Source organism: Phragmites australis, chromosome 12 (genome assembly GCF_958298935.1).
Source record: "Phragmites australis chromosome 12, lpPhrAust1.1, whole genome shotgun sequence".
Taxonomy (NCBI): Eukaryota; Viridiplantae; Streptophyta; class Magnoliopsida; order Poales; family Poaceae; genus Phragmites; species Phragmites australis.
The window spans coordinates 11,311,689-11,330,746 of record NC_084932.1 but is presented as its reverse complement, the minus strand read 5'-3'; the positions used below and the strand labels follow the sequence as shown (position 1 = coordinate 11,330,746).

At 45.1% G+C, this 19,058-nt stretch overlaps 1 protein-coding gene and 1 pseudogene across 9 annotated transcripts; both read right to left on the bottom strand.

The window, feature by feature from the left end:
• Positions 1-261: 261 nt before the first annotated feature.
• On the bottom strand, positions 262-9,184 carry LOC133886033 (putative disease resistance protein RGA4). Of its 9 annotated transcripts, none has more exons than XR_009903316.1 (6): positions 9,066-9,184; positions 7,610-8,682; positions 1,037-3,185; positions 854-930; positions 498-618; positions 262-301 (listed from the first exon to the last, which is right to left on the bottom strand). XR_009903316.1 is itself a non-coding variant. In XM_062325753.1 (6 exons), the coding sequence occupies exons 2-5, from the start codon at positions 8,651-8,653 to the stop codon at positions 725-727; spliced, it is 3,312 nt and encodes a 1,103-aa protein (XP_062181737.1). In that variant the 5' UTR covers positions 8,654-8,682; positions 9,066-9,184; the 3' UTR covers positions 297-618; positions 687-724. The 9 variants fall into 9 exon arrangements, 7 of the variants coding, with proteins under 7 accessions (XP_062181740.1, XP_062181737.1, XP_062181736.1 ...); XM_062325753.1 differs by adding an exon at positions 687-766 and having other exon boundaries at positions 297-618; XM_062325752.1 differs by adding an exon at positions 701-766 and having other exon boundaries at positions 297-618.
• Positions 9,185-10,559: 1,375 nt separating this feature from the next.
• LOC133886333 (putative disease resistance RPP13-like protein 1) lies at positions 10,560-15,677 on the bottom strand (annotated as a pseudogene).
• Between the last annotated feature and the right edge of the window lie 3,381 nt (positions 15,678-19,058).

The following is a 19,058-nucleotide window of genomic DNA, read 5'->3' as shown; positions in this document are numbered from 1 at the left end:
TCTATAAAGATATGTTTGTACATTTACACTCTTAACGACACTAAATACAGACTCATAGCCGTTATGTCAGAGGACAAATTTTTTTTACTATCAACATATTATTAGTTCTCCTTCCTCTATACTTTTTCTCCAAATTTAAATTTCCTCTCTAAAAGAGACTCTCACCACACTTTATTTATAAAGGATATATTTTCTTCGACCAATACTACTTACGCATCACTGTGATGACGTGGCTGGCACGTTCACCTGCCATGGTCCATATGTCCGGAAAATCTGCGATCCTGGTATCAAATCAATTGATCTGTCACCATAAAAAATATATCAATTGATCCGTCACTACTTATTCGTTCATCTCTGACACGAAATAACCGAGCCGAAAAAACTGCATCAACTGCCAGTAAAGATACAGACAACCAAAAGCCCAAATGCATATGTATTACCGTACTACAATCTTCTCGTTTCCATATGTTTCAGCAGCATTGAATTGACCGCCTTACGTCGACGAGCTGTAGACGGCAGCTTCATAGCTGCTTCAGTCACCATTGATCTGATGAGGCGACGGCAGCTTCATTTCTCCTTCTGTCCATGATTCTGCAGTGCAGGCACACTCGATTCCACCTGCAGCCATTGACCATATATGTTATATTGGACGAAACAGTAAGCAACTTGGAATTTATACTACTAACAGTCAGGCAGAGACATGCAGATATATACGCGTGTAAGCTCAATTCCTGTGTCGGCATTTGCATCTGCGACTGCACTTCCCCTGAAATAGTACATGGATGCAGCAAGTGAAATGGAAAGAAAGAAATGTACTCAGGATGCAGCAAAAGCAGTTGTTGTGTTAATCTACCTGAAGCAGTTCTACAATATGCATTTCTTCGATGGAACATGTTCTGAAGCAACCAAACCACTTGCGTTCGGTGCATGCTGCAGATGATAGATTGAATCAACAGGAGGAAACTAGGAAAACAGACTAAACAAAACAGAGTAACTGAAAAAAAATTAGATGAATTAGTAGTTGTGTTAATTTTACCTTGGGTAATGGCAGAGAGGCTGATGTTTGTCTCAAAGCTGAAAGGTTCTCTTGTGTACAACACGTACCATTTCCTTGCAATGTCTCCATCAGGTGCATAGGCCTTGACTTGCTGGATATGGATCAACTTGTCCCACTCAAGGCTAGATTCCCTCGAGGCTATAAAAGTGAGCAGCGATAAGGAGCAGCATAGCAGCAAATTCATTGGGTTTACATTCTTCAAGTATCTTGGGAGGGCTTCCATAATGTTATCGTCCAGTCCGAGTCTCTGCAGTGCAGGCACACCCTGCAGTACCTTCATCTTTGGGCAGAACATGATGTCGAGCTTCCGCAGCTTGGGGAAATTACTGATCCTCTCCAGATCGAGATTCCGTTCCACATGGAGGTCCACAACAGAAGCAAAGTTCTCCAAAGAGCTGAGGTGCTGGACATGGTGTAGGTATAATTTTGTCAAGGCCCTCGCATGGAAGGCGAGGCCAGGCGGAAGTTGCCTCAGTTTGCTATTATGGAGATGAAACCGTTGCAAGGCTGGCATGGCATGCACTTGCTCCTCCCACTCCCACTCCTCCCATTCCACCATTTCTCCAAAGTTCAGCTCCTGCAACCTAGGAAACACAGGTGCTACCTGGGAATGATTGTGGCGATGATGATAGAGTTGCAGGAATTCAGGCCCAACACGCTTGATGGCTGGGGCGCGGATAATCTGTAGGATCTCCAAGCAAGGGAGTTGACACAAGCCATGAGGGAGTTCCGTGCAGCAAGCCAGGTCATACATCATTACAGTCCTCAACCTCTCGAAGGGCGCCACTGCTGTCGACGTCATCCACCTTGGCAGCCGCCGACCATAATACCCTTCGATTCCAAGAATTTCTAAGCAGGGTGAAGGGCAGAGCTCATCAAAGACTTCCTCGATTCGTTGCTGCTCTTCCATAGAGACGCCTTCTTCCTTTTTTACCAACCGGCCATCATCTCCTAATCTAGTAGTGCACTTTAATGTCAGACATCTAAGACGCACCTTTTCAGCAAGCCTAGCCTTTTCAGCAAAGGAGGAAGCAGATACATTTTCCAGACAAATTATAACAAGGACATTGAGCTGGCAAAGAGGCCCCAATTCTTCCAAACTACACCACTCACCATCCATGTGGGCTGGAAACCCATTCAAATGCCTCAAATTATCTAAAACTTTGAATCCATTGGGTATCTTATTTATTCTTGTGCCATCAAGGCTAAGATGCCTCAGCAGACGTAGCTTTACAATGCTACCAGGGAGCTTCACCAAACTTTCATTACGAGAAATGTCAATGTGCAGCAATAGTTTCATCATGCCTATGTTTTCTGGTAATGTAGATATGCCACATTCTCTCATGCACAAGTACCTCAAGTGCTTGAGTTGATACAACGATTCAAGCAATGCATCACAATGTGCAAAGAGTACAAAAAGCGTCCGTAGACTTGAAAAAGAAACAAAGGAATCTCTGGGATTAATCTTTAACTGTCCAATTGATATTATCGTTCTCAATGATTTTTGTGCTTGCAGAGAACTCCACTCTAATCCATTTGTTTCTGATCTTTCGTTGGACAACCGAATGAATTTTTGTGAATTAAGTTTACTAATCATATTGATTTCTCCAAGATGACCTACCAGTGCTTCATCTCTAGCCACATATTGAGCAAATGAGCGAACAACATCATGCATGCTGCTACGCCATTGGTCGACCGACCGACTGTCTGGATCTATAAGGTTCCTAGATATTAATTCGTCGTAATATTCTCTCCCTAAATCTTCCAGTTCATCCGTGTCTCCATGAACAAATCCTTCGCTAATCCACATGCTAACTAAGCTATCAACATGAATCGATAGGCCCCTAGGGATGAGGGAGTAGTGTAGAAAGCATTGCTTCAAATAAGGGTGCAAATCTTTGTAGCTAAGGTATATTGCATTGTTTAGCTGTTCGGGCATTTTAGATACTGACCATTTAGAATCCTTTGCAGCCTTTTCCCAAACAGCTCGTCTTGTCTGTTTTTTTTGGCGCAAGAGCCCTCCCATTACTTTGACAGCAAGTGGCAAGCAACCACAATTTTCTATGATGCTCATTCCAATATCCTTTAGCATGTCAATCTCACATTTGTCAATTTCATGTTTAACTACCTGCAAGAAGTTTAAGACCAAACAATGAGTCAGGAATATATCAGTAGTAGCTAATGCCCTCGTTTAGTACTCCAAAATAAATGATGTTTTAGAGTTGAGCACAAATATTAAAGTGAAAGATAAAATTGAAAGCGTGACAGTATTTGGAAGATCAAATCACAGTGAGTATAGGCTTGACCACTGGACTGAAAGTCTCATCAAAGTCAATGCCTGGGCGCTGTGTGAACCCACGAAGTACCCATCGAGCCTTATACCGCTCAAGAGAACCATCAGGGTTGAGTTTATGCCGGTATACCCACTTGCCTGTCACAATGTTGATGCCAGATGGTCGAGGAACGAGATCCCAAGTACGGTTGGACTGAAGGGCCTCAAATTCTTCTGTCATTGCTGTGCGCCAATTTGGATCAGCTAGTGCACTACGGAAGGACTGCGGAATTGGTGACAGAACTGCAGCATGAAGATTCAGCTGGTCCGACTGTATGCGAAAGCCGAACTTGCCCCGGGTGACCATGCGATGCGTGTTGCTTGTTGGTGCAACAGGCATGGTCAGACGGGGTCCCAGATGCGTAGTCACGACTAGTGGTGCTGCGTCCGTGGGAACGGGCATGACAGACGTGCCAGGTGTAGCGTGCGGCGCGGGCACGCTAGAAGATGCAGCCGGGATTGGCGCAGGTGTGTCAGTTGATCCATGTGCAGGAGTGCCATGCAGTTCCAACTCGGCGCCCGAGGTGGCGTGCGGAGCGGGCACGCCAGAAGATGCGGCTGGGAGTGGCGCGGGTGCGCCAGTCGGAGGAGCACCATGCAGCTGCAGCTCGGCAGGCAGTGGAGGCTCAGACTCCGTCGTGTGGCCGGTTCCGCTGGCAACAACCCAAGGTGTGGAACCGTTGGGGGCAGCAGGACCAGCCGCACTGGATGGCGTCAACGAAGCACCTGCAACGGGAAACTGCCCAACAGGTAACTGAACAGAGTCCATGTCAGTTAGAAAATCGAGGTCGGACGGATGAAGGGGGGCATGCGCTCGGGCAAAGGGGAAGTCCGTCTCATCAAAGGTGACGTGACGAGATATGATAATCCGATTTGTGGATAAATCAAGGCACCGGTATCCCTTATGTTCCGATGGGTAGCCAAAGAAAACACAAAGTGTGGAGCGAGGAGAAAGCTTATTGGCTGCCGTGGAGGAGAGATTTGGGTAGCATCGACACCCGAAAACACGTAAGTGGGAATATGAGGGATGAACACCATAAAGGGCAAAGTGCGGTGTGAGGAACTTAAGTGTTTTCGTAGGGTGAATATTTAGAAGATATGTGGCGGCATGAAGGGCCTCAACCCAATAGGATGAGGGAAGGTTGGCTTGGAACAAAAGGGAGCGCATGATGTTATTTGTGGAGAGAATGATGCGTTCGGCCTTGCCGTTCTGTTGGGAAGTATGTGGACATGACATGCGGAGGGCAATGCCATGTGTAAGAAAGAAGTGGCGTGTGGAGGAGTTGTCAAACTCGCGTCCATTGTCACACTGAATACTCTTTATTGTGGTGCCAAACTGCGTGCGGGCATAAGAAAAAAAGTGGGAGAGGGTGGAAAAGGTGTTCGACTTAAGACGCAGAGGAAATGTCCAAGAGTAATGCAAGCAATCATCTAAAATGATAAGATAATATTTGTAACCAGAGATGCTGGCAACAGGGGAGGTCCATAAGTCGCAATGAATTAAATCAAAGTTTGCACTGGCACGAGAACTAGAGCTAGCAAAAGGTAGACGAATATGGCGACCGAGTTGACATGCATGGCAAATGGACTCGGCGGCCTCATTATTACAGGAAATAGTAGAAGCACTAGCTAGTTTGGAGAGTGCCTCGGCACCGATGTGACCAAGGCGGCGATGCCAAAGTGTGGATGATGAAGTGGCGATGAGGGCTCGCGGCTGTGGTGGACATGGCAACAGTGGGTAGAGGTGGCTGGAACTATTGCACCTGGCGATCACGTTCCCAGTGCGAAGATCCTTCACAGAAAGATCAAACGGGTCAAACTCAACGGAACAATTGTTGTCAATCGTAAATTGACGGACATAAATCAAGTTTTTGATAATTTATGGAGTGACAAGAACGTTCCTAAGTGAAAAATGACCGTGCGGCGCGGGAAGAAAGGTGGAACCGACAGACATGATAGGAAGAGTAGAACCATTACCCACGACTATAGAAGAGTGGGAATGGGAGATGTTACCGGCGTCCGAAGTCATATGAGAAGTGGCTCCGGAGTCCATGTACCATTCCCCGGATGGTGGAGGGGTGAGCGACATGGTGTTGAATGAGTTCAACAGAGCCGCTTGATCCCAGTGCCCAGCACCGGACAGAGGGGACCAGGGCACCGAGCCGGACCCGTCACCCTGGGAAGGAGCCGCATTGGGTAGGCCAGCGCTAGGAGTCGGGCCGTAGGCCACGTAGGCCGCTGCCGGAGGGGAAGGCGCTCGGAGCTGCTGCGGCGCCGAGTTCGGCTGTGGCCCAAGGATCGAAGATGGGCCGGTGTGGGGCCAGACCTGCACCGTGCCGGTCCATGGGTTCCAGAAGGAGGGCAGGCCGGCCCGAGGAGGCTGGCCAGACGTCGGGTGGCCGGGGCACAGTGCAGGTTGCCTGCTGCCGGTGGGAGCGCCGCCGCCCCCGTCGTTTGCGCCGCCGCCCCCGCTGTTGGCGCGCCCACCACGGCAGTTGCGATTTTTGTTGCGGCCGCCGCCGGCATTGCCTCCGGTGCCGCTGCTGCTATTGGTGTTCCCACTGCCGGAACGGGCGACGATGCCATTGCCTGCGGCCAGGAACACAAAGGAGGACTCGGTGGGCTTGTTCTTCGCCGTGAGCTCCTCCAGCATGAGGTCCGTGCGAACCTCGAAGAAAGAGGGGAACAGCTTGGTTCGCTTGATGAGGGTAGCCATGTAAGAGAACCGCTCATTCAAGCCACGCAGAACAGTGAGAACGAGAGTTCTGTCGAGGACGGGCTCGCCCAGGTCGCCGAGGGCGTCGGCCATACTCTTCATCTTGCTGTAGTAGTCGGAGATGGAGAGATCGCCCTGGCCGAAAGTGCGGAACTCCGCGTCGAGGTACAGCGCCCGAGTCTCCTTGTTGCCGACGAACTGTTCCTCGAGTCTGAGCCAGACACGATGCGCGGACGACGTGGGTGTCATGACCACCTGGACAAGCTTGTTGGAGATGGTGCCGTACAGCTAGCTGAGGACGGTGCACTCCATGCAAACCCATGACGGAACGTCGGGGTAGGCGATGTCGGAGAGGACGTGGTCGGAGAGCTCGTACTTGTCAACGACGAGGAGGAAGAGACTGCGCCACGTGGTGTAGTTTGGTGACTCACCATCGAGGACGACGGGGATGAGAGAGCGGATGTTGACGACGGCCACCGCTTGCGCATGAAGAGCCGTGATGGAAGCGGCTTCCAGTGCATCGTGCTGAGCTTGTTGAGCTTGTTCAGCGGCACGAAGACGCTGAAACTCGGCCTCAAGGCGTGCATGTTCACCTTCAAGGCGAGCCCGCTCGGCCGCCAGACGTGCCAGTTCTTCGTCGGCGATGTTCCGCGAGCGCTCTTCCTCAGCAGCGAGACGATCACGGTCTTCGTCGGGGAGGGAGCCGGCCATGGTGCCGGGGATGGAGAGGGAGAGGTAGAACGCACGTCGGCGCGAGACGGCCGGCGGCGCGAGGGGTGGGAGTAGTGGCGGGCGGTGAGATGCCGGCGGCTAGGGTGCGGAAGCGAGGGTCGCAAGATGCGAACCACTCATGATACCATGAAAGCGTGACAGTATTTGGAAGATCAAATCACAGTGAGTACGCATTGATACGGTCATCAGATACATATACACGGGAGGCCTCAAAAGTAGGCAACAAACACAAGATATTGACTAACTAAATATAGCTAGTTTGTTGCCTATGGAGGCCGATCTGCAGGGGCAACCAATCCGGTCTTAGGCATGCTTGTGTTGCGCAAATAAGGCAGGAGCACCTGGTGATCATGGCGAGATGCACGGCCAGTATATCACGCTAACAAAAATAACCATCTTACTCTCTTTAATACCATTCATTGCACAGTTGGCATGTGACAAAATGAGACTTGAATTGGGAAGGAAGTTAGGTAATTACAGCGGTTTACTCAGCATAACAGGGAAATTGCAGTCGTGAATCTCTAATTCAAATTCTTTTTTTTTTCATAGGAGACTGTAAATAACTACCTCTCATGTCAGTTTGCAACCCACCACCACACCACTGGTGTATTCTTAATCTTACTAGATCTAGATGAATGTAGTATCGTTTAACAAAGTAGCATTGAAGAAATTGATTGTTTGGAACAGGAAAGCAATTGCGGGGAGGAACACATAATGGTATGGAACATGCTATAAATAAAAGAGTTTAGTGGATGAATTAACCAGTATAGACCTGCATCTTGAGTAAGGACCAGGCATCCTCGGGCTCTAATTTGTCGACATGGTGGTAGGGCTCCTCCGCCTTCATCCCTCGGGCGACCATGTCATGCCTTGTGGTGATGAGGACACGACTACCTCGAGCTAGGGCATTGACCAATGGAGTTTCGAGCACACCCTGCCATACCTGATGGTCCCAAACATCATCCATCACCAGCAAAGTCTTGTGCCCCTCCAAGGCTTGTTTTAGGATTCGCTCAAGCGCGCTCTTTGGATAATCAACTGGTTGATTGCCTCCCCCAGATTCAAGGATGGCTGTTCTTAGCAATTTATTCTCATCAAATTCTTGGTTCACACTCAACCATATTTTCTTTGTGAACTCATGTTGTATGATGTCATCATTAAAAATCTTCTGGGCAAGGGTGGTTTTGCCTATCCCACCAACTCCCACTATGGCAAATACCATAATTTTGTTGTATTCTCGATTGGTTTCCTCCTCCTTTGTTAGCATCTCCACAAGATATCTTGTATCCTCAATGATCTTCTCACCAACCACACCTGACTCGTCGAGCTCCCCTGATGTCTCGTGGCTAGTAGGATGAGAGGATGGCATCTTTCTGGTATGGTCCTCGTATGAACCGAGGTTGATAAAGCCAAAGTCGGAGCTACGCTTCTTGATTTCTTCTAGCCTTTGGTTAAGGCTTTTGATGCGGCTGCCGATGTCATGGGCATGAAGGGGATTCCGCATGAAGAAGAGCAAGGGGTTGAAGCAACCCAAGTCCCGGCTTGGACCCCGCTCCATGGCCTTGAGTTGGCACAGGTCGAGGATGTCGGTGGCGTCGTACATGGTCTCCCGAAGCTCTTTCACCCATGCCTGCACGCTGAGGTCAGTGATGTTCCTCCTGTCGGCATCGGTGAGGAAGTTCTTGAGGTCCTTGAGCTTGATGTCCATCTTGTTGATCTCACCGGAGACACCGAGCAGCATATACACCTCTTCTTTGGTCATCTCCATCAACATGTTTTGGATGTAGGATGCCAAAGCTTCCAGGACGACCGCCATTAATGGCAGCTAGCTAGCTTTGGTTTTTGCTGTAGAAAAATTAGACCAAATATCAGCTCCGATATGCCCTTAATTAATATTGTCTGCACTTTGCGTGCAGTGATCATATCGAAACAACTTATATCTTCTCTTCAAAAGTTTCATTCTTATCTTGTACAAAAAAGAGATGCTACAATCCAATGCTAAAAAACGAATTACATGCCACCGAGGCAAGGAACCTAATCAATATACCTGACCCAATGTCCAGAACAGTAAGGCTAAAATTTTGGTTCTCTGCTTGTTTTTACCGGTGATGCAGATGCTGCATGATGCAACCTATGCAGTTTCATACTTGCTATTGTGTGTGTGTGTGTGTGCGCGCCTCTGTGTGTGTGTGAGAGAGAGAGAGAGCCGTATGTATGCTAGTATGCACCTCAATTCGCAGGGGTCTCTTGGATCTCCAGATCTTTTCTCTGGGTGGAGGAAGAGAGGACCGGGGTGCTCTGTTTTTTCTAGCAAAGTAGAGTTGTTTGCTGGTTTCTATTTGAGGACTTTTACAGTACACCTAAATAAGTGTATACCGTCCATTTTTCTCATCCGATGGTTTAGATTGGTCCAATGATACTCTATCGTCCATCAGTATCATGGGTATCATTAAAGAGTATCATGGATATCATAAGGGTAGGATTGGAAACAAAAAACCATGATAAACTTGTAAATTATATGTTTAATTAGGAAAGGTCAAAATATTAGTTTATTCTTCGGATAAGCTTTCACTTATTCTGTTCATTTCATTTATTAGGGTTTCCACCCTCCGTCGATCGGTCGATGATGGGTGGTGAAGGTCCGAAGTCCGGTCAATCAATGACGTAATTACTTCTAATGGTATCAAAATAATTACAATAATACCTACTAAAATGGACGGTTGGATCACAACAATGATACTCTCCACCATCTAGTATCATGGTGTACTGTAAAGGTTCTCTTCTATTTTAGCACCACTCGATTTCTTTCTTGTATGTAGTGGAGGTTTCTTTCTTGATGGTACGTTTGTGGTTGAGGTTTCTTGTAAGTGCGACTTCGACTGGTAGCAGCTAGCGCAGGGGAATGAGGTTCTGATCGAATTGTGTTCGAGGTTCTGATCGAATTGTGTTCGAAGTTCTGATCGAATGAGGTTCTGATCGAATTGTGTTCGAGGTACCTTATCTTGTTAGTGGTACGTTTGTGATCGAATGAGGTTCTAATGGAGGTTTCCTTCTTCATGGTACTGCCGCCCTGCTTCATCAAACTTTCATTCATAGAAATGCTAATGTACTGCAAGAATTTCATCATGCCTATGTTTTCTAGTAATATAGATATGCCACAGTCTATCATGGACAAATACATCAAGTCTTGAGTTGATACAACGATTCAACCAATGCATCATAATTTGTAGAGTCTAAATGTAATGTCCGTAGACTTGAAAAAGTAGCCAAGGAATCACCATGCTTAATCTTTATATGCCAACCGATAGTAGTGTTCTCGGTGATTTCTGTGCGTGTAGAGAACTCCACTACATTTGATTCTGATCCTTCGTTGCGAAGGGACAGCCGAAGGAATTTATGTGAATTAAGTTTACTAGTGATATCAATTTCTCCTATGTGAGCTATTAGTACTTCATCTCTAGCCACATATTGAACAAGATCGTGCACGTTGCAATGATTTTGACCGATGGACCAACTGGTTGGCTCTATAAGGTTACTGAATAACAACTCATCATAATACTCTCTCTCCCTAATTCTTCTAATTCATGTGAGTTTCCACGAACAAATCCTTCGCAAATCCACATGCCAACTACGTCATCAACGTAAAATGCTAAAGTCTTAGGGAAGGGGGGGGGGGGGCATCGGCCGGAGCACAGTGGGTCTCCAGTGCGGCGGCGGCCAGAGCGCGGAGGGCCTTTGGCGCGAGGGCGGCCGGAGCGCAGAGGGCCTCCGGTGCGGGAGCGGCTGGAGCACAGAGGGCCTCCGGTGCGGAAGTGGCCAAGCGCGGAGGGTCTCCGGTGCGGCAGCGGCCGGAGCGCGGAGGGCCTCCATGCGGCAGTGGCCAAGCGCGGAGGGCCTTCGGCGCGAGGGTGGCCGGGGCGCAGAGGGTCTCCGGCGAGGAGGCGGCCGGAGCGTGGCCTCCGTTTGGCTCCGTGGGCCTCAGCGCACTGTGGCTTCGTTCACGCGATGGAGCAGCTGCATGCATGGAAAGATACACCAGTACAACAATCCACTAGTGCCATTAGCGACAGTGCGGGAGCATTAATGTTCTTAAAAACTGCTGACACCAGTACTATAGCCATGTAGCCTGTCAGCTAATAGGATTTCTCCAACTGTTCTGACCAGCCAGCTTCTTATCTTTAAAGCTAGCGGTGATCTCCAATAAATAAACAAATCATCAAACCAATAAGCCCTAGCAGTTTATACGTGCTCTAGCCACGCTGCCTGACACATACCGTCAAGTACGGAGCTCTAGGAAGGAAAAAGATGGAGCACCATGCAGTAAAAGTAGCTTCCTTTTCTTTCAGTTGTTTTTTCGTGTCAGAGTGCCCATACCGCCCATACATGCCTGACGCGGATAGACTTGAAAGTCTCCTACCTCGGATATGGACAATCTGATTCGTTTATTTTTTTTCTTTTCTACGGAAGGCTCCTCGTCCGTGCCAAAGAAAGGCTTACCTCTCGTTTAACCGAAGATGGAGGGTGAATGAAGCCCGCCTCGTGTGACAAGGGCGGCTTCGGTCTGGAGCTCAAAGTCGAGCCCCCAGCGTGCTAGCTACTGGTGGTTGAGAGGCATCCTCGCCTGGGGTGGAACAGCAGCGGCCCCAGGCGTGTGCTCGGAGGCACGGCACGGCGGCAGCGAGCCCAAACGCACACAGTGGCGCGGTGGCGGACCCACCATGCGCGACGGCCTTGGCGCGACGGCCTTGGCGCGGAGGAGGCCACTTGAGTGTAAGCTTCTCCAAAATTGGCATGGCTTGCACTTGCTCCTCCCACTCCCACTCCTCCCATTCCACCATTCCTCCAAACATCAGCTCCTGCAACCTAGGAAAAACAGGTGCTAACTGGGAATGATTGTGGCGATGATGAGATTGCAGCCACACAGCCAAAGGAATATATATGGACTTTCCACCTGCAGGCATTGGATATACATGTCACTGTATATAGACTGCTCGGCTGGATTACAGCCACCGTTCATCATAGTACGCAAGTTCTACTCCCCCTCTCCATCTCCTGAAACGGGACATGTAGTCAAGTGAAATGGAACAGCACCAAGGTAATACTCAGGCTGCAGGCAAGCAGTTGTGCTAATTTACCTGAAGAATATGCGGAGTATCTGACGCTCGACTGCATTCATATCTCCTACCGGATGATAGATTGTTGTTAAGTAAGAGAGCAGGCAAAACGAAACAGAGTAACTGAAAATAATTTATATCAGATGAAGCAGTTATTGTGTTAATTAACCTCGGGCAATGGCAGAGCGGCTGATATTTGTCTCAAAGCTGAAGGGTTCTCTTGTGTACAGCACATACCTTTTCCTTGGAATGCCTTCATCCTTTGCATATGCCTTGACTCGCTGGATATGGCTGAACTTGTTCCACTCAGGGCTAGATTTCCCAGCGGCTACGGAAATGAGCAGCGATAAGGTGCAGTCTAGCTGCAAATGCTCTGGTTTTGCATCCTGCAGGTATTTCGGGAGCGTTTCCATGCTATAATCCTCTAGATTGAGTTTCTGTAGTGCAGGCACACCCTCCAACACCTTCATCTTTGGGCACATGACAATGACTAGCTTCTGCAATCTCGGGAGATTATTAATCCTCTCGAGGTCAGTGTTTCCAAACACTTCGAGGTAAATAACAGAAGCAAAGTTCTCCAAAGAGCTTAGGTGCTCAACATTGTGTACATCTAATCGTCGCAAAGCCCTCGTGTGGAAGGCAAGGCTCAACTTGCACCACTTGAGTATAAGCTTCTCCAAAATTGGCATGGCTTGCACTTGCTCCTCCCACTCCCACTCCTCCCATTCCACCATTCCTCCAAAGTTCAGCTCCTGCAACCTAGGAAACACAGGTGCTAACTGGGAATGATTGTGGCGATGATGATACTGTTGCAGAAATTCAGGCCCAACACGCTTGATGGCTGGGGCGCGATCAATCTGTAGGAGCTCCAAGCAAGGGAGTTGACACAATCCATCAGGGAGTTCCGTGCATCAAGCCAGGTCATGCATCCTTGCAATCCTCAACCTCTTGAAGGGCGCCACTGCACTTGACATCATCCACCTCGGGAGCCGCCGTCCATAATACCCGTAGATTCCAATATTTTCTAAGCAGGGTGGAGGGCAGAGCTCATCAAAGACTTCCTCAATTCGTTGTTTCTCTTCCTCAGAGATGCCTTCTTCCTCTTTTATGAACCTGCCATTATCTCCTAATCTAGTGGTGCACTCTAAGATCAGACAGCTAAGACGCACCTTTTTACCAAGCATGGCCTTTGTGGCAAATGAGGAAGCAGATACATTTTCTAGGCCAGCTATACCAAGGCCAATGAGCTGGGAAAGAGGCCCCAATTCTTGCAAACTACACCACTCACCATCTATGTGGGCTGGAAACCCATTCAAATGCCATAAATTATCTAAAACTTCGAATCCCTCGGGTATCTTATTTATTCTTGTGCCGTGAAGGCTAAGAAACCTCAGCAGACGTAGCTTTACAATGCTACCAGGGAGCTTCACCAAACTTTCATTACCAGAAATGTCAATGTGCAGCAAGAGTTTCATCATGCCTATGTTTTCTGGAAATATAGACATGCCACATTGTGCCATGGACAAGTACCTCAAGTGCTTGAGTTGATACAACGATTCAAGCAATGCATCACAATTTGCAAACCTTAAAAGTAGCGTCCGTAGATTTGAAAAAGAAACAATGGAATCTCGGGGCTTAATATTTAGAGAAATTTTACGGTTGTCCAAAATTAATATGAGTCATCTATTTTTAGAGTCCAACGATCCAGATTAGCTAGGATACTACTCATTTTTCACCGGTAGTATAAGTAGTATATGTGAGTAGTATGGTAAGATTAGGATTATTTTGGGGAGAAAAATACATGGCATGAAAGAAATTAACTTCAGTTATATATCTCTAAATAGAGTAATATTTCATTGCCATTTTAACATTTTAATCTGCATTCAGCATGAGAGTTTATTTGCTACCCATCGGTTAGGGTTAGCGATCCAACATTTGCGGCGTCAATCTTTCTATTAGTAAAAGTATGGTGGGTAATTTTAACAAAATTGTCATAATTACCAAAATATCCAATTACGTGGATCATCGGATTAGATTTATACTACCTTCTACCTTTATGTAGTATGGACCACCATAAAAAAGCTCAATATTTAAATGTCTAATTGATATTATCGTTCTCAATGATTTTTGTGCTTGTAGAGAACTCCACTCTAATTCATTTGTTTCTTATCCTTCGTAGGACAACCGAAAGAATTGTTGGGAATTAAGTATACTAATGATATTGATTTCTCCAAGGTGACCTACCAGTGCTTCATCTGTAGCCACATATTGAGCAAATGAGCGAACAACATCGTGCATGCTGCAATACGATTGTTCAAACCACCGATTGTCTGGATCTATAAGGTTCCTTGATATCAACTCGTCGTAATATTCTCTCCCTAAATCTTCCAGTTCATCCGTGTTCCCGTGAACAAATCCTTCACTAATCCACATGCTAACTAAGCTATCAACATAAATCAATAGACCCCTAGGGATGAGGGAGTAGTGCAGAAAGCATTGCTTCAAAGAAGGATGCAAATCTTCGTAGCTAAGGTATATTGCGTTGTTTAGCTGTTCGGGCATGTTAGATACTGACCATATAGAATGCTTTGCAACCTTCTCCCAATCACGTCTTGTCTGGGGTTTTTTGAGCAAGAGCCCTCCCATTACTTTGACAGCAAGTGGCAAACAATCACATTTTGCTATGATTCTCATTCCAATATCCTTTAGCTTGTCAATCTCAGGTTTGTCATTTTAATTTTTAACTACCTGTAAGAAGTTTAATTAAGACCAAACAATGAGTAAGGAATATATCGGTAGTAACAAATGTCCTTGTTTAGTAATAACATTAATAAAGAAACTAGCCACATCAAAAACTATATGTTTTTTTTTAAGTTATGAGTTCGCTAATATTTTAAGAAAGCTTGTTCTAAGGAATTTCTTACAACATCATATATATCCAATTGGTCAATCTATATACTCCTATATCTTAGAGATCAAAATTTTAAATGGCAGAAAGCATTATAAAACAGGTTTCATGTTATGAATTTAGGAGTTTGGATTCTCAAAAATTCAGAATTTTTGATCGCAGATATGAAACTTTGGACATGAATACTCAAATTCCGTGAGATTGAATTTCTAGAAATTTAATTCAAACTTTCCTAGGTTTGTTAATTAGATTTTATTTGAAAATAGCTACTAAAAAAATTCGTATCATTATTTGTATTAGCCATTGTTTTCCTCAAGTTTGTGTTACAGAACATTTTTGTCACCATGAGATTTCTGTTAATTACTAGTGGTTTACTCAAGATAATAGGGAAATTACAGTCATGAATCTTTAATTCAAATTCATTGACTGTAAATAAATACTCCATCTGCCATAAAACATGATGTTTTTGACAAGATTCGGTTAGACTTTTAAAACCATTGACTATAGTTTTCAAAACATTAAAATCATATATATAGATTTGTTTTGAAAAATATCTTCATAATATCACAAATTTATTGGACTTAATGAACACATTCTAATAGAAAATACTGATCAAAGATATGCATTGGAGACTGTGGCTTGTCCAAATCATCATGTATTTGTGATCCAAGGGAGTACCTCTCATTTAACAAAGTAGCATTGAAGAAATTGATGGTGTGGAACAAAAAAGCTACTACAGTGGCAGGAGCACATAGTGGTATGGAACATGCTTTAAATGAAAGAATTTAGTGCATTAATTAACCAGTACGGACCTGCATCTTGAGCAAGGATTAGGCATCCTTGAGCTCTAAGACTATGCCCAACGGTTTCCCTTCAGGGAAGAAAATCCTGTCATAAAGGAATTTTCGTTTCCTTCAGCACTCCAACAGTTTCCCTTCATGGTTCCAATCACGAAGGGATTCCCAAGGTCACTCCCTTTAAGATGGGATTCTCTCTCCTTTCCCTTCGCAATCCCCCTCGAAGAGAAGCTGCTTGAGATGAGAGAAAAATAAAGAGAATGGGAACGGAGAAGGGAATCGTAAAGGGAACAAAATGAAAAGAATGTGATTGGAGATGATCTAATTTGTCCACACTTCCACAGCCTTCATCCCTCGGGCAACCATGTCATGCCTCATGGTGACGAGGACACGGCTACCTCGAGCTAGGGTGTTCACTAGTGGGGTTCTGAGTACACCCTTCCATGCCTGGTGGTCCCAAACATCATCCATCACCAGCAAGGTCTTGTGCCCCTCCAAGGCTTCCTTTAGGATTCGCTCAAGTGTGCTCTTTGGATAATCAGTTGTTGGTGGCCTCCGCTAGATTCGAGGATGGTTGTCCTCAACAATTTATTCTCATCAAATTATTTGTTGACACTCAACCATATTTTCTTGGGAAAAATGCAAAAACTCCCCAAAAATCACTTGGATTTTGACTTCCGCCAAAAGTTGTTTTGTTGAAAAACCCCCCCTAAAAGTATGACTTTGTTGCAAAAAAACCCCTCAAAAATTCAAAAAAAAAATCACAATTTTTTTTAAAAAAACTAGAGACAATTCTAAGACCTTCTGTGATTTTTTTGTTTCAAAAATAATATCCTTTGCATCATATTTTATGGAGAGGAAGTTTGGAAAAAAAAAAAGAAAAATGTGCAGCTCATTTATTAACTCATGTTATTTTAACTTTTTCATGTCTACCATTATTTTTCCTACACAAATAATTGTTTAAGTAAACTAATAAAAGTGGTTTCACTAATTTTGGGAGTGTTATGGATTAGTTATGAATTAATCTATCTGCAACACATTTACTCAATCCTGCATGTTACAATAACTATTTCAAGATTTAATGTATTTTTAGAAGATAGAGGATCATGTAAGAAGACTAAAAAAATTAGTTTCATGATTTTTTGATTAGTAAATAATTAACTATGCATTTAACTCGAATTAATAAATGAGCTGCACGTTTTTCTTTTTTCCAAACTTCCTCTCCATGAAATATGATGCAAAGGATATTATTTTTGAAATTTTTTTCACAAAAGGTCTTATAATTGTCTCTAGTTTTTTTAGAATTTTTTGTGATTTTTTTAAAAAAAATTGAATTTTTGGTGGTGTTTTTGCAACAAAACCAAACTTTTAAAGGGTTTTTTGCAACAAAATAATTTTTGGGGGGAAAGTCAAAATCTAAGTGACTTTTGGGGGGTTTTGAACGGCTAGTTTCTACCATTGTACATGTCGGATGGTCTGGCATTGAGGATGAACACGCCGGTGCATTTTACAGGAGATATAAATTCTCAGAAGATGCAATTATAGCATACCTGATGGTCCAGCGTCCACTCAGTGACTTCACCAGAGCATTTCTAGGGAAAGGAGAAAATGCACAACACATCATATGGTCTGGTGATAAGAAGATGTGCACACCAGAGTGTTTTGTGCAGAGAAGAAGTGGCTCGGTTTGGCTCAAGTTATACATGTTGGATGGTCCGGCGATGGAGCTGGTGAACACGCCGGAATATCCGGTGTTCACAATGAGTTTGAGTGGGGTTCTAACGACTAGTTTCTATCGCTGTACACACTAGATGGTCTGGTGCTTGTACTACTGTTATCACTGGATCATCCGGTGTTTACTGTCTTTTTTAGCCGTTGGGGCAACGACTAGTCCACGGGGTTGTGGCTACACTCGATCATTTGAAAGTGTGGCAGTATGCTGGTGTCCAGGGGAACCTCATTGACACTTGAGAAGACATCCAAGCCACGAAAGCGCTTAAAATTATTATCCAAGGTAATTAAGCACAAGATTAATGAGTGATTAGTGCTAATAGGTCTGGAAAGAAGTGTAGCAAAGTGTTACTGCATAGAGAGTGGATCAAGGAGTGATCCTAACTTGTACCAAGAGGTACACTGGCACCTTGGAGTCTTCGTGACTCGCCGGCACCTTGGGCCTTGGTGGCTCAAGCTTGTTGACCCTCCGACTTGGTGTGAAGCGGCAGCAAGATGCTTGTACGGGGATGCGGAGACCCTTGCCTTGGTGGCTCAAGCTCTGAAGTGAAAATGACAGCAAGTGACTAGAAGGGAGGCTTGTCGTGAGGCCTTGCCTTGGTGGCTCATCCCGCTTGAGGTCTTGGTGGCTCAAAAGTCGTGACCGAAAGAGTCTTGGCGACCAGGACCATATCCTTAGTGGAGCTCTAATGTGGACTAGGGGTGGTGTTCATGTCATTGACACTACGGGAAAAATCCCCCTGTGTCGAGTTTGTTTTCTCTATCTTATTTACGTTTTTGCATTTACATACTTGTAATCTACTTATGCTTGTTTACCTTTCTAGAGTAGCTTGCTAGGATTAGCTATAGGTTGCAAACGTTTTTGAGCGGTAGAGTAGACACACTAGATAAACCTAGAGCACATTTAGATAGAAATTAATATTAATTTATCTTGTGAAGTTTTTTTAGAACATAATTAATTTTAAGTGTTTTAATTCATCTCCTCTTAAGACGTCACCAATCCATACAAATTCATGTGGCTAGAGATGACGTACTAGTAGCTCACATAGGAGAAATTAATATCGCTAGTAAACTTAATTCACATAAATTCCTTTGCAATGAAAGATCATAATCAAAAGTAGAGTTTAGTTCTCTACAAGCACAGAAATCACTAAGAACACTAGTATCAATTGCGCATATAAATATTAAGCGTGGTGATTCCTTGTTTACTTTTTCAAGTCTACGGACATTACATTTAGACTCTACAAATTGTGATGCATTGGTTGAATTGTTGTATCAACTCAAGCACTTGAGGTAATAGCAACTGCACACGTATTTCACATATATGTAATCAATCTAGAATATAGCAATTGAAGAAGTAAAGAATATAGTATAATAAAAAAGATTTGAACACACGATAATTGAATCCATGTGGCCGTGTGATGCAGAGATGAATGGTGTTGAGGATATGGTCGCCATTGATCAACAGAGATGGTCGGCATTGATGAGGTTGGTGCAAGCTGATGAGTGGAGGTAGCCGACGCCCATCCACGGAGGTGATCGGCGTATGACTGGAGTTGAGGTTGTTGCATGTCGATCCGTGTAGGCGGTATTAGGGATCGAAGATTGTGACCAGATTTTGGAAATAAACTAAGAAAAGAAAAAGGAGCACAATCGTTGAAGATATTATCC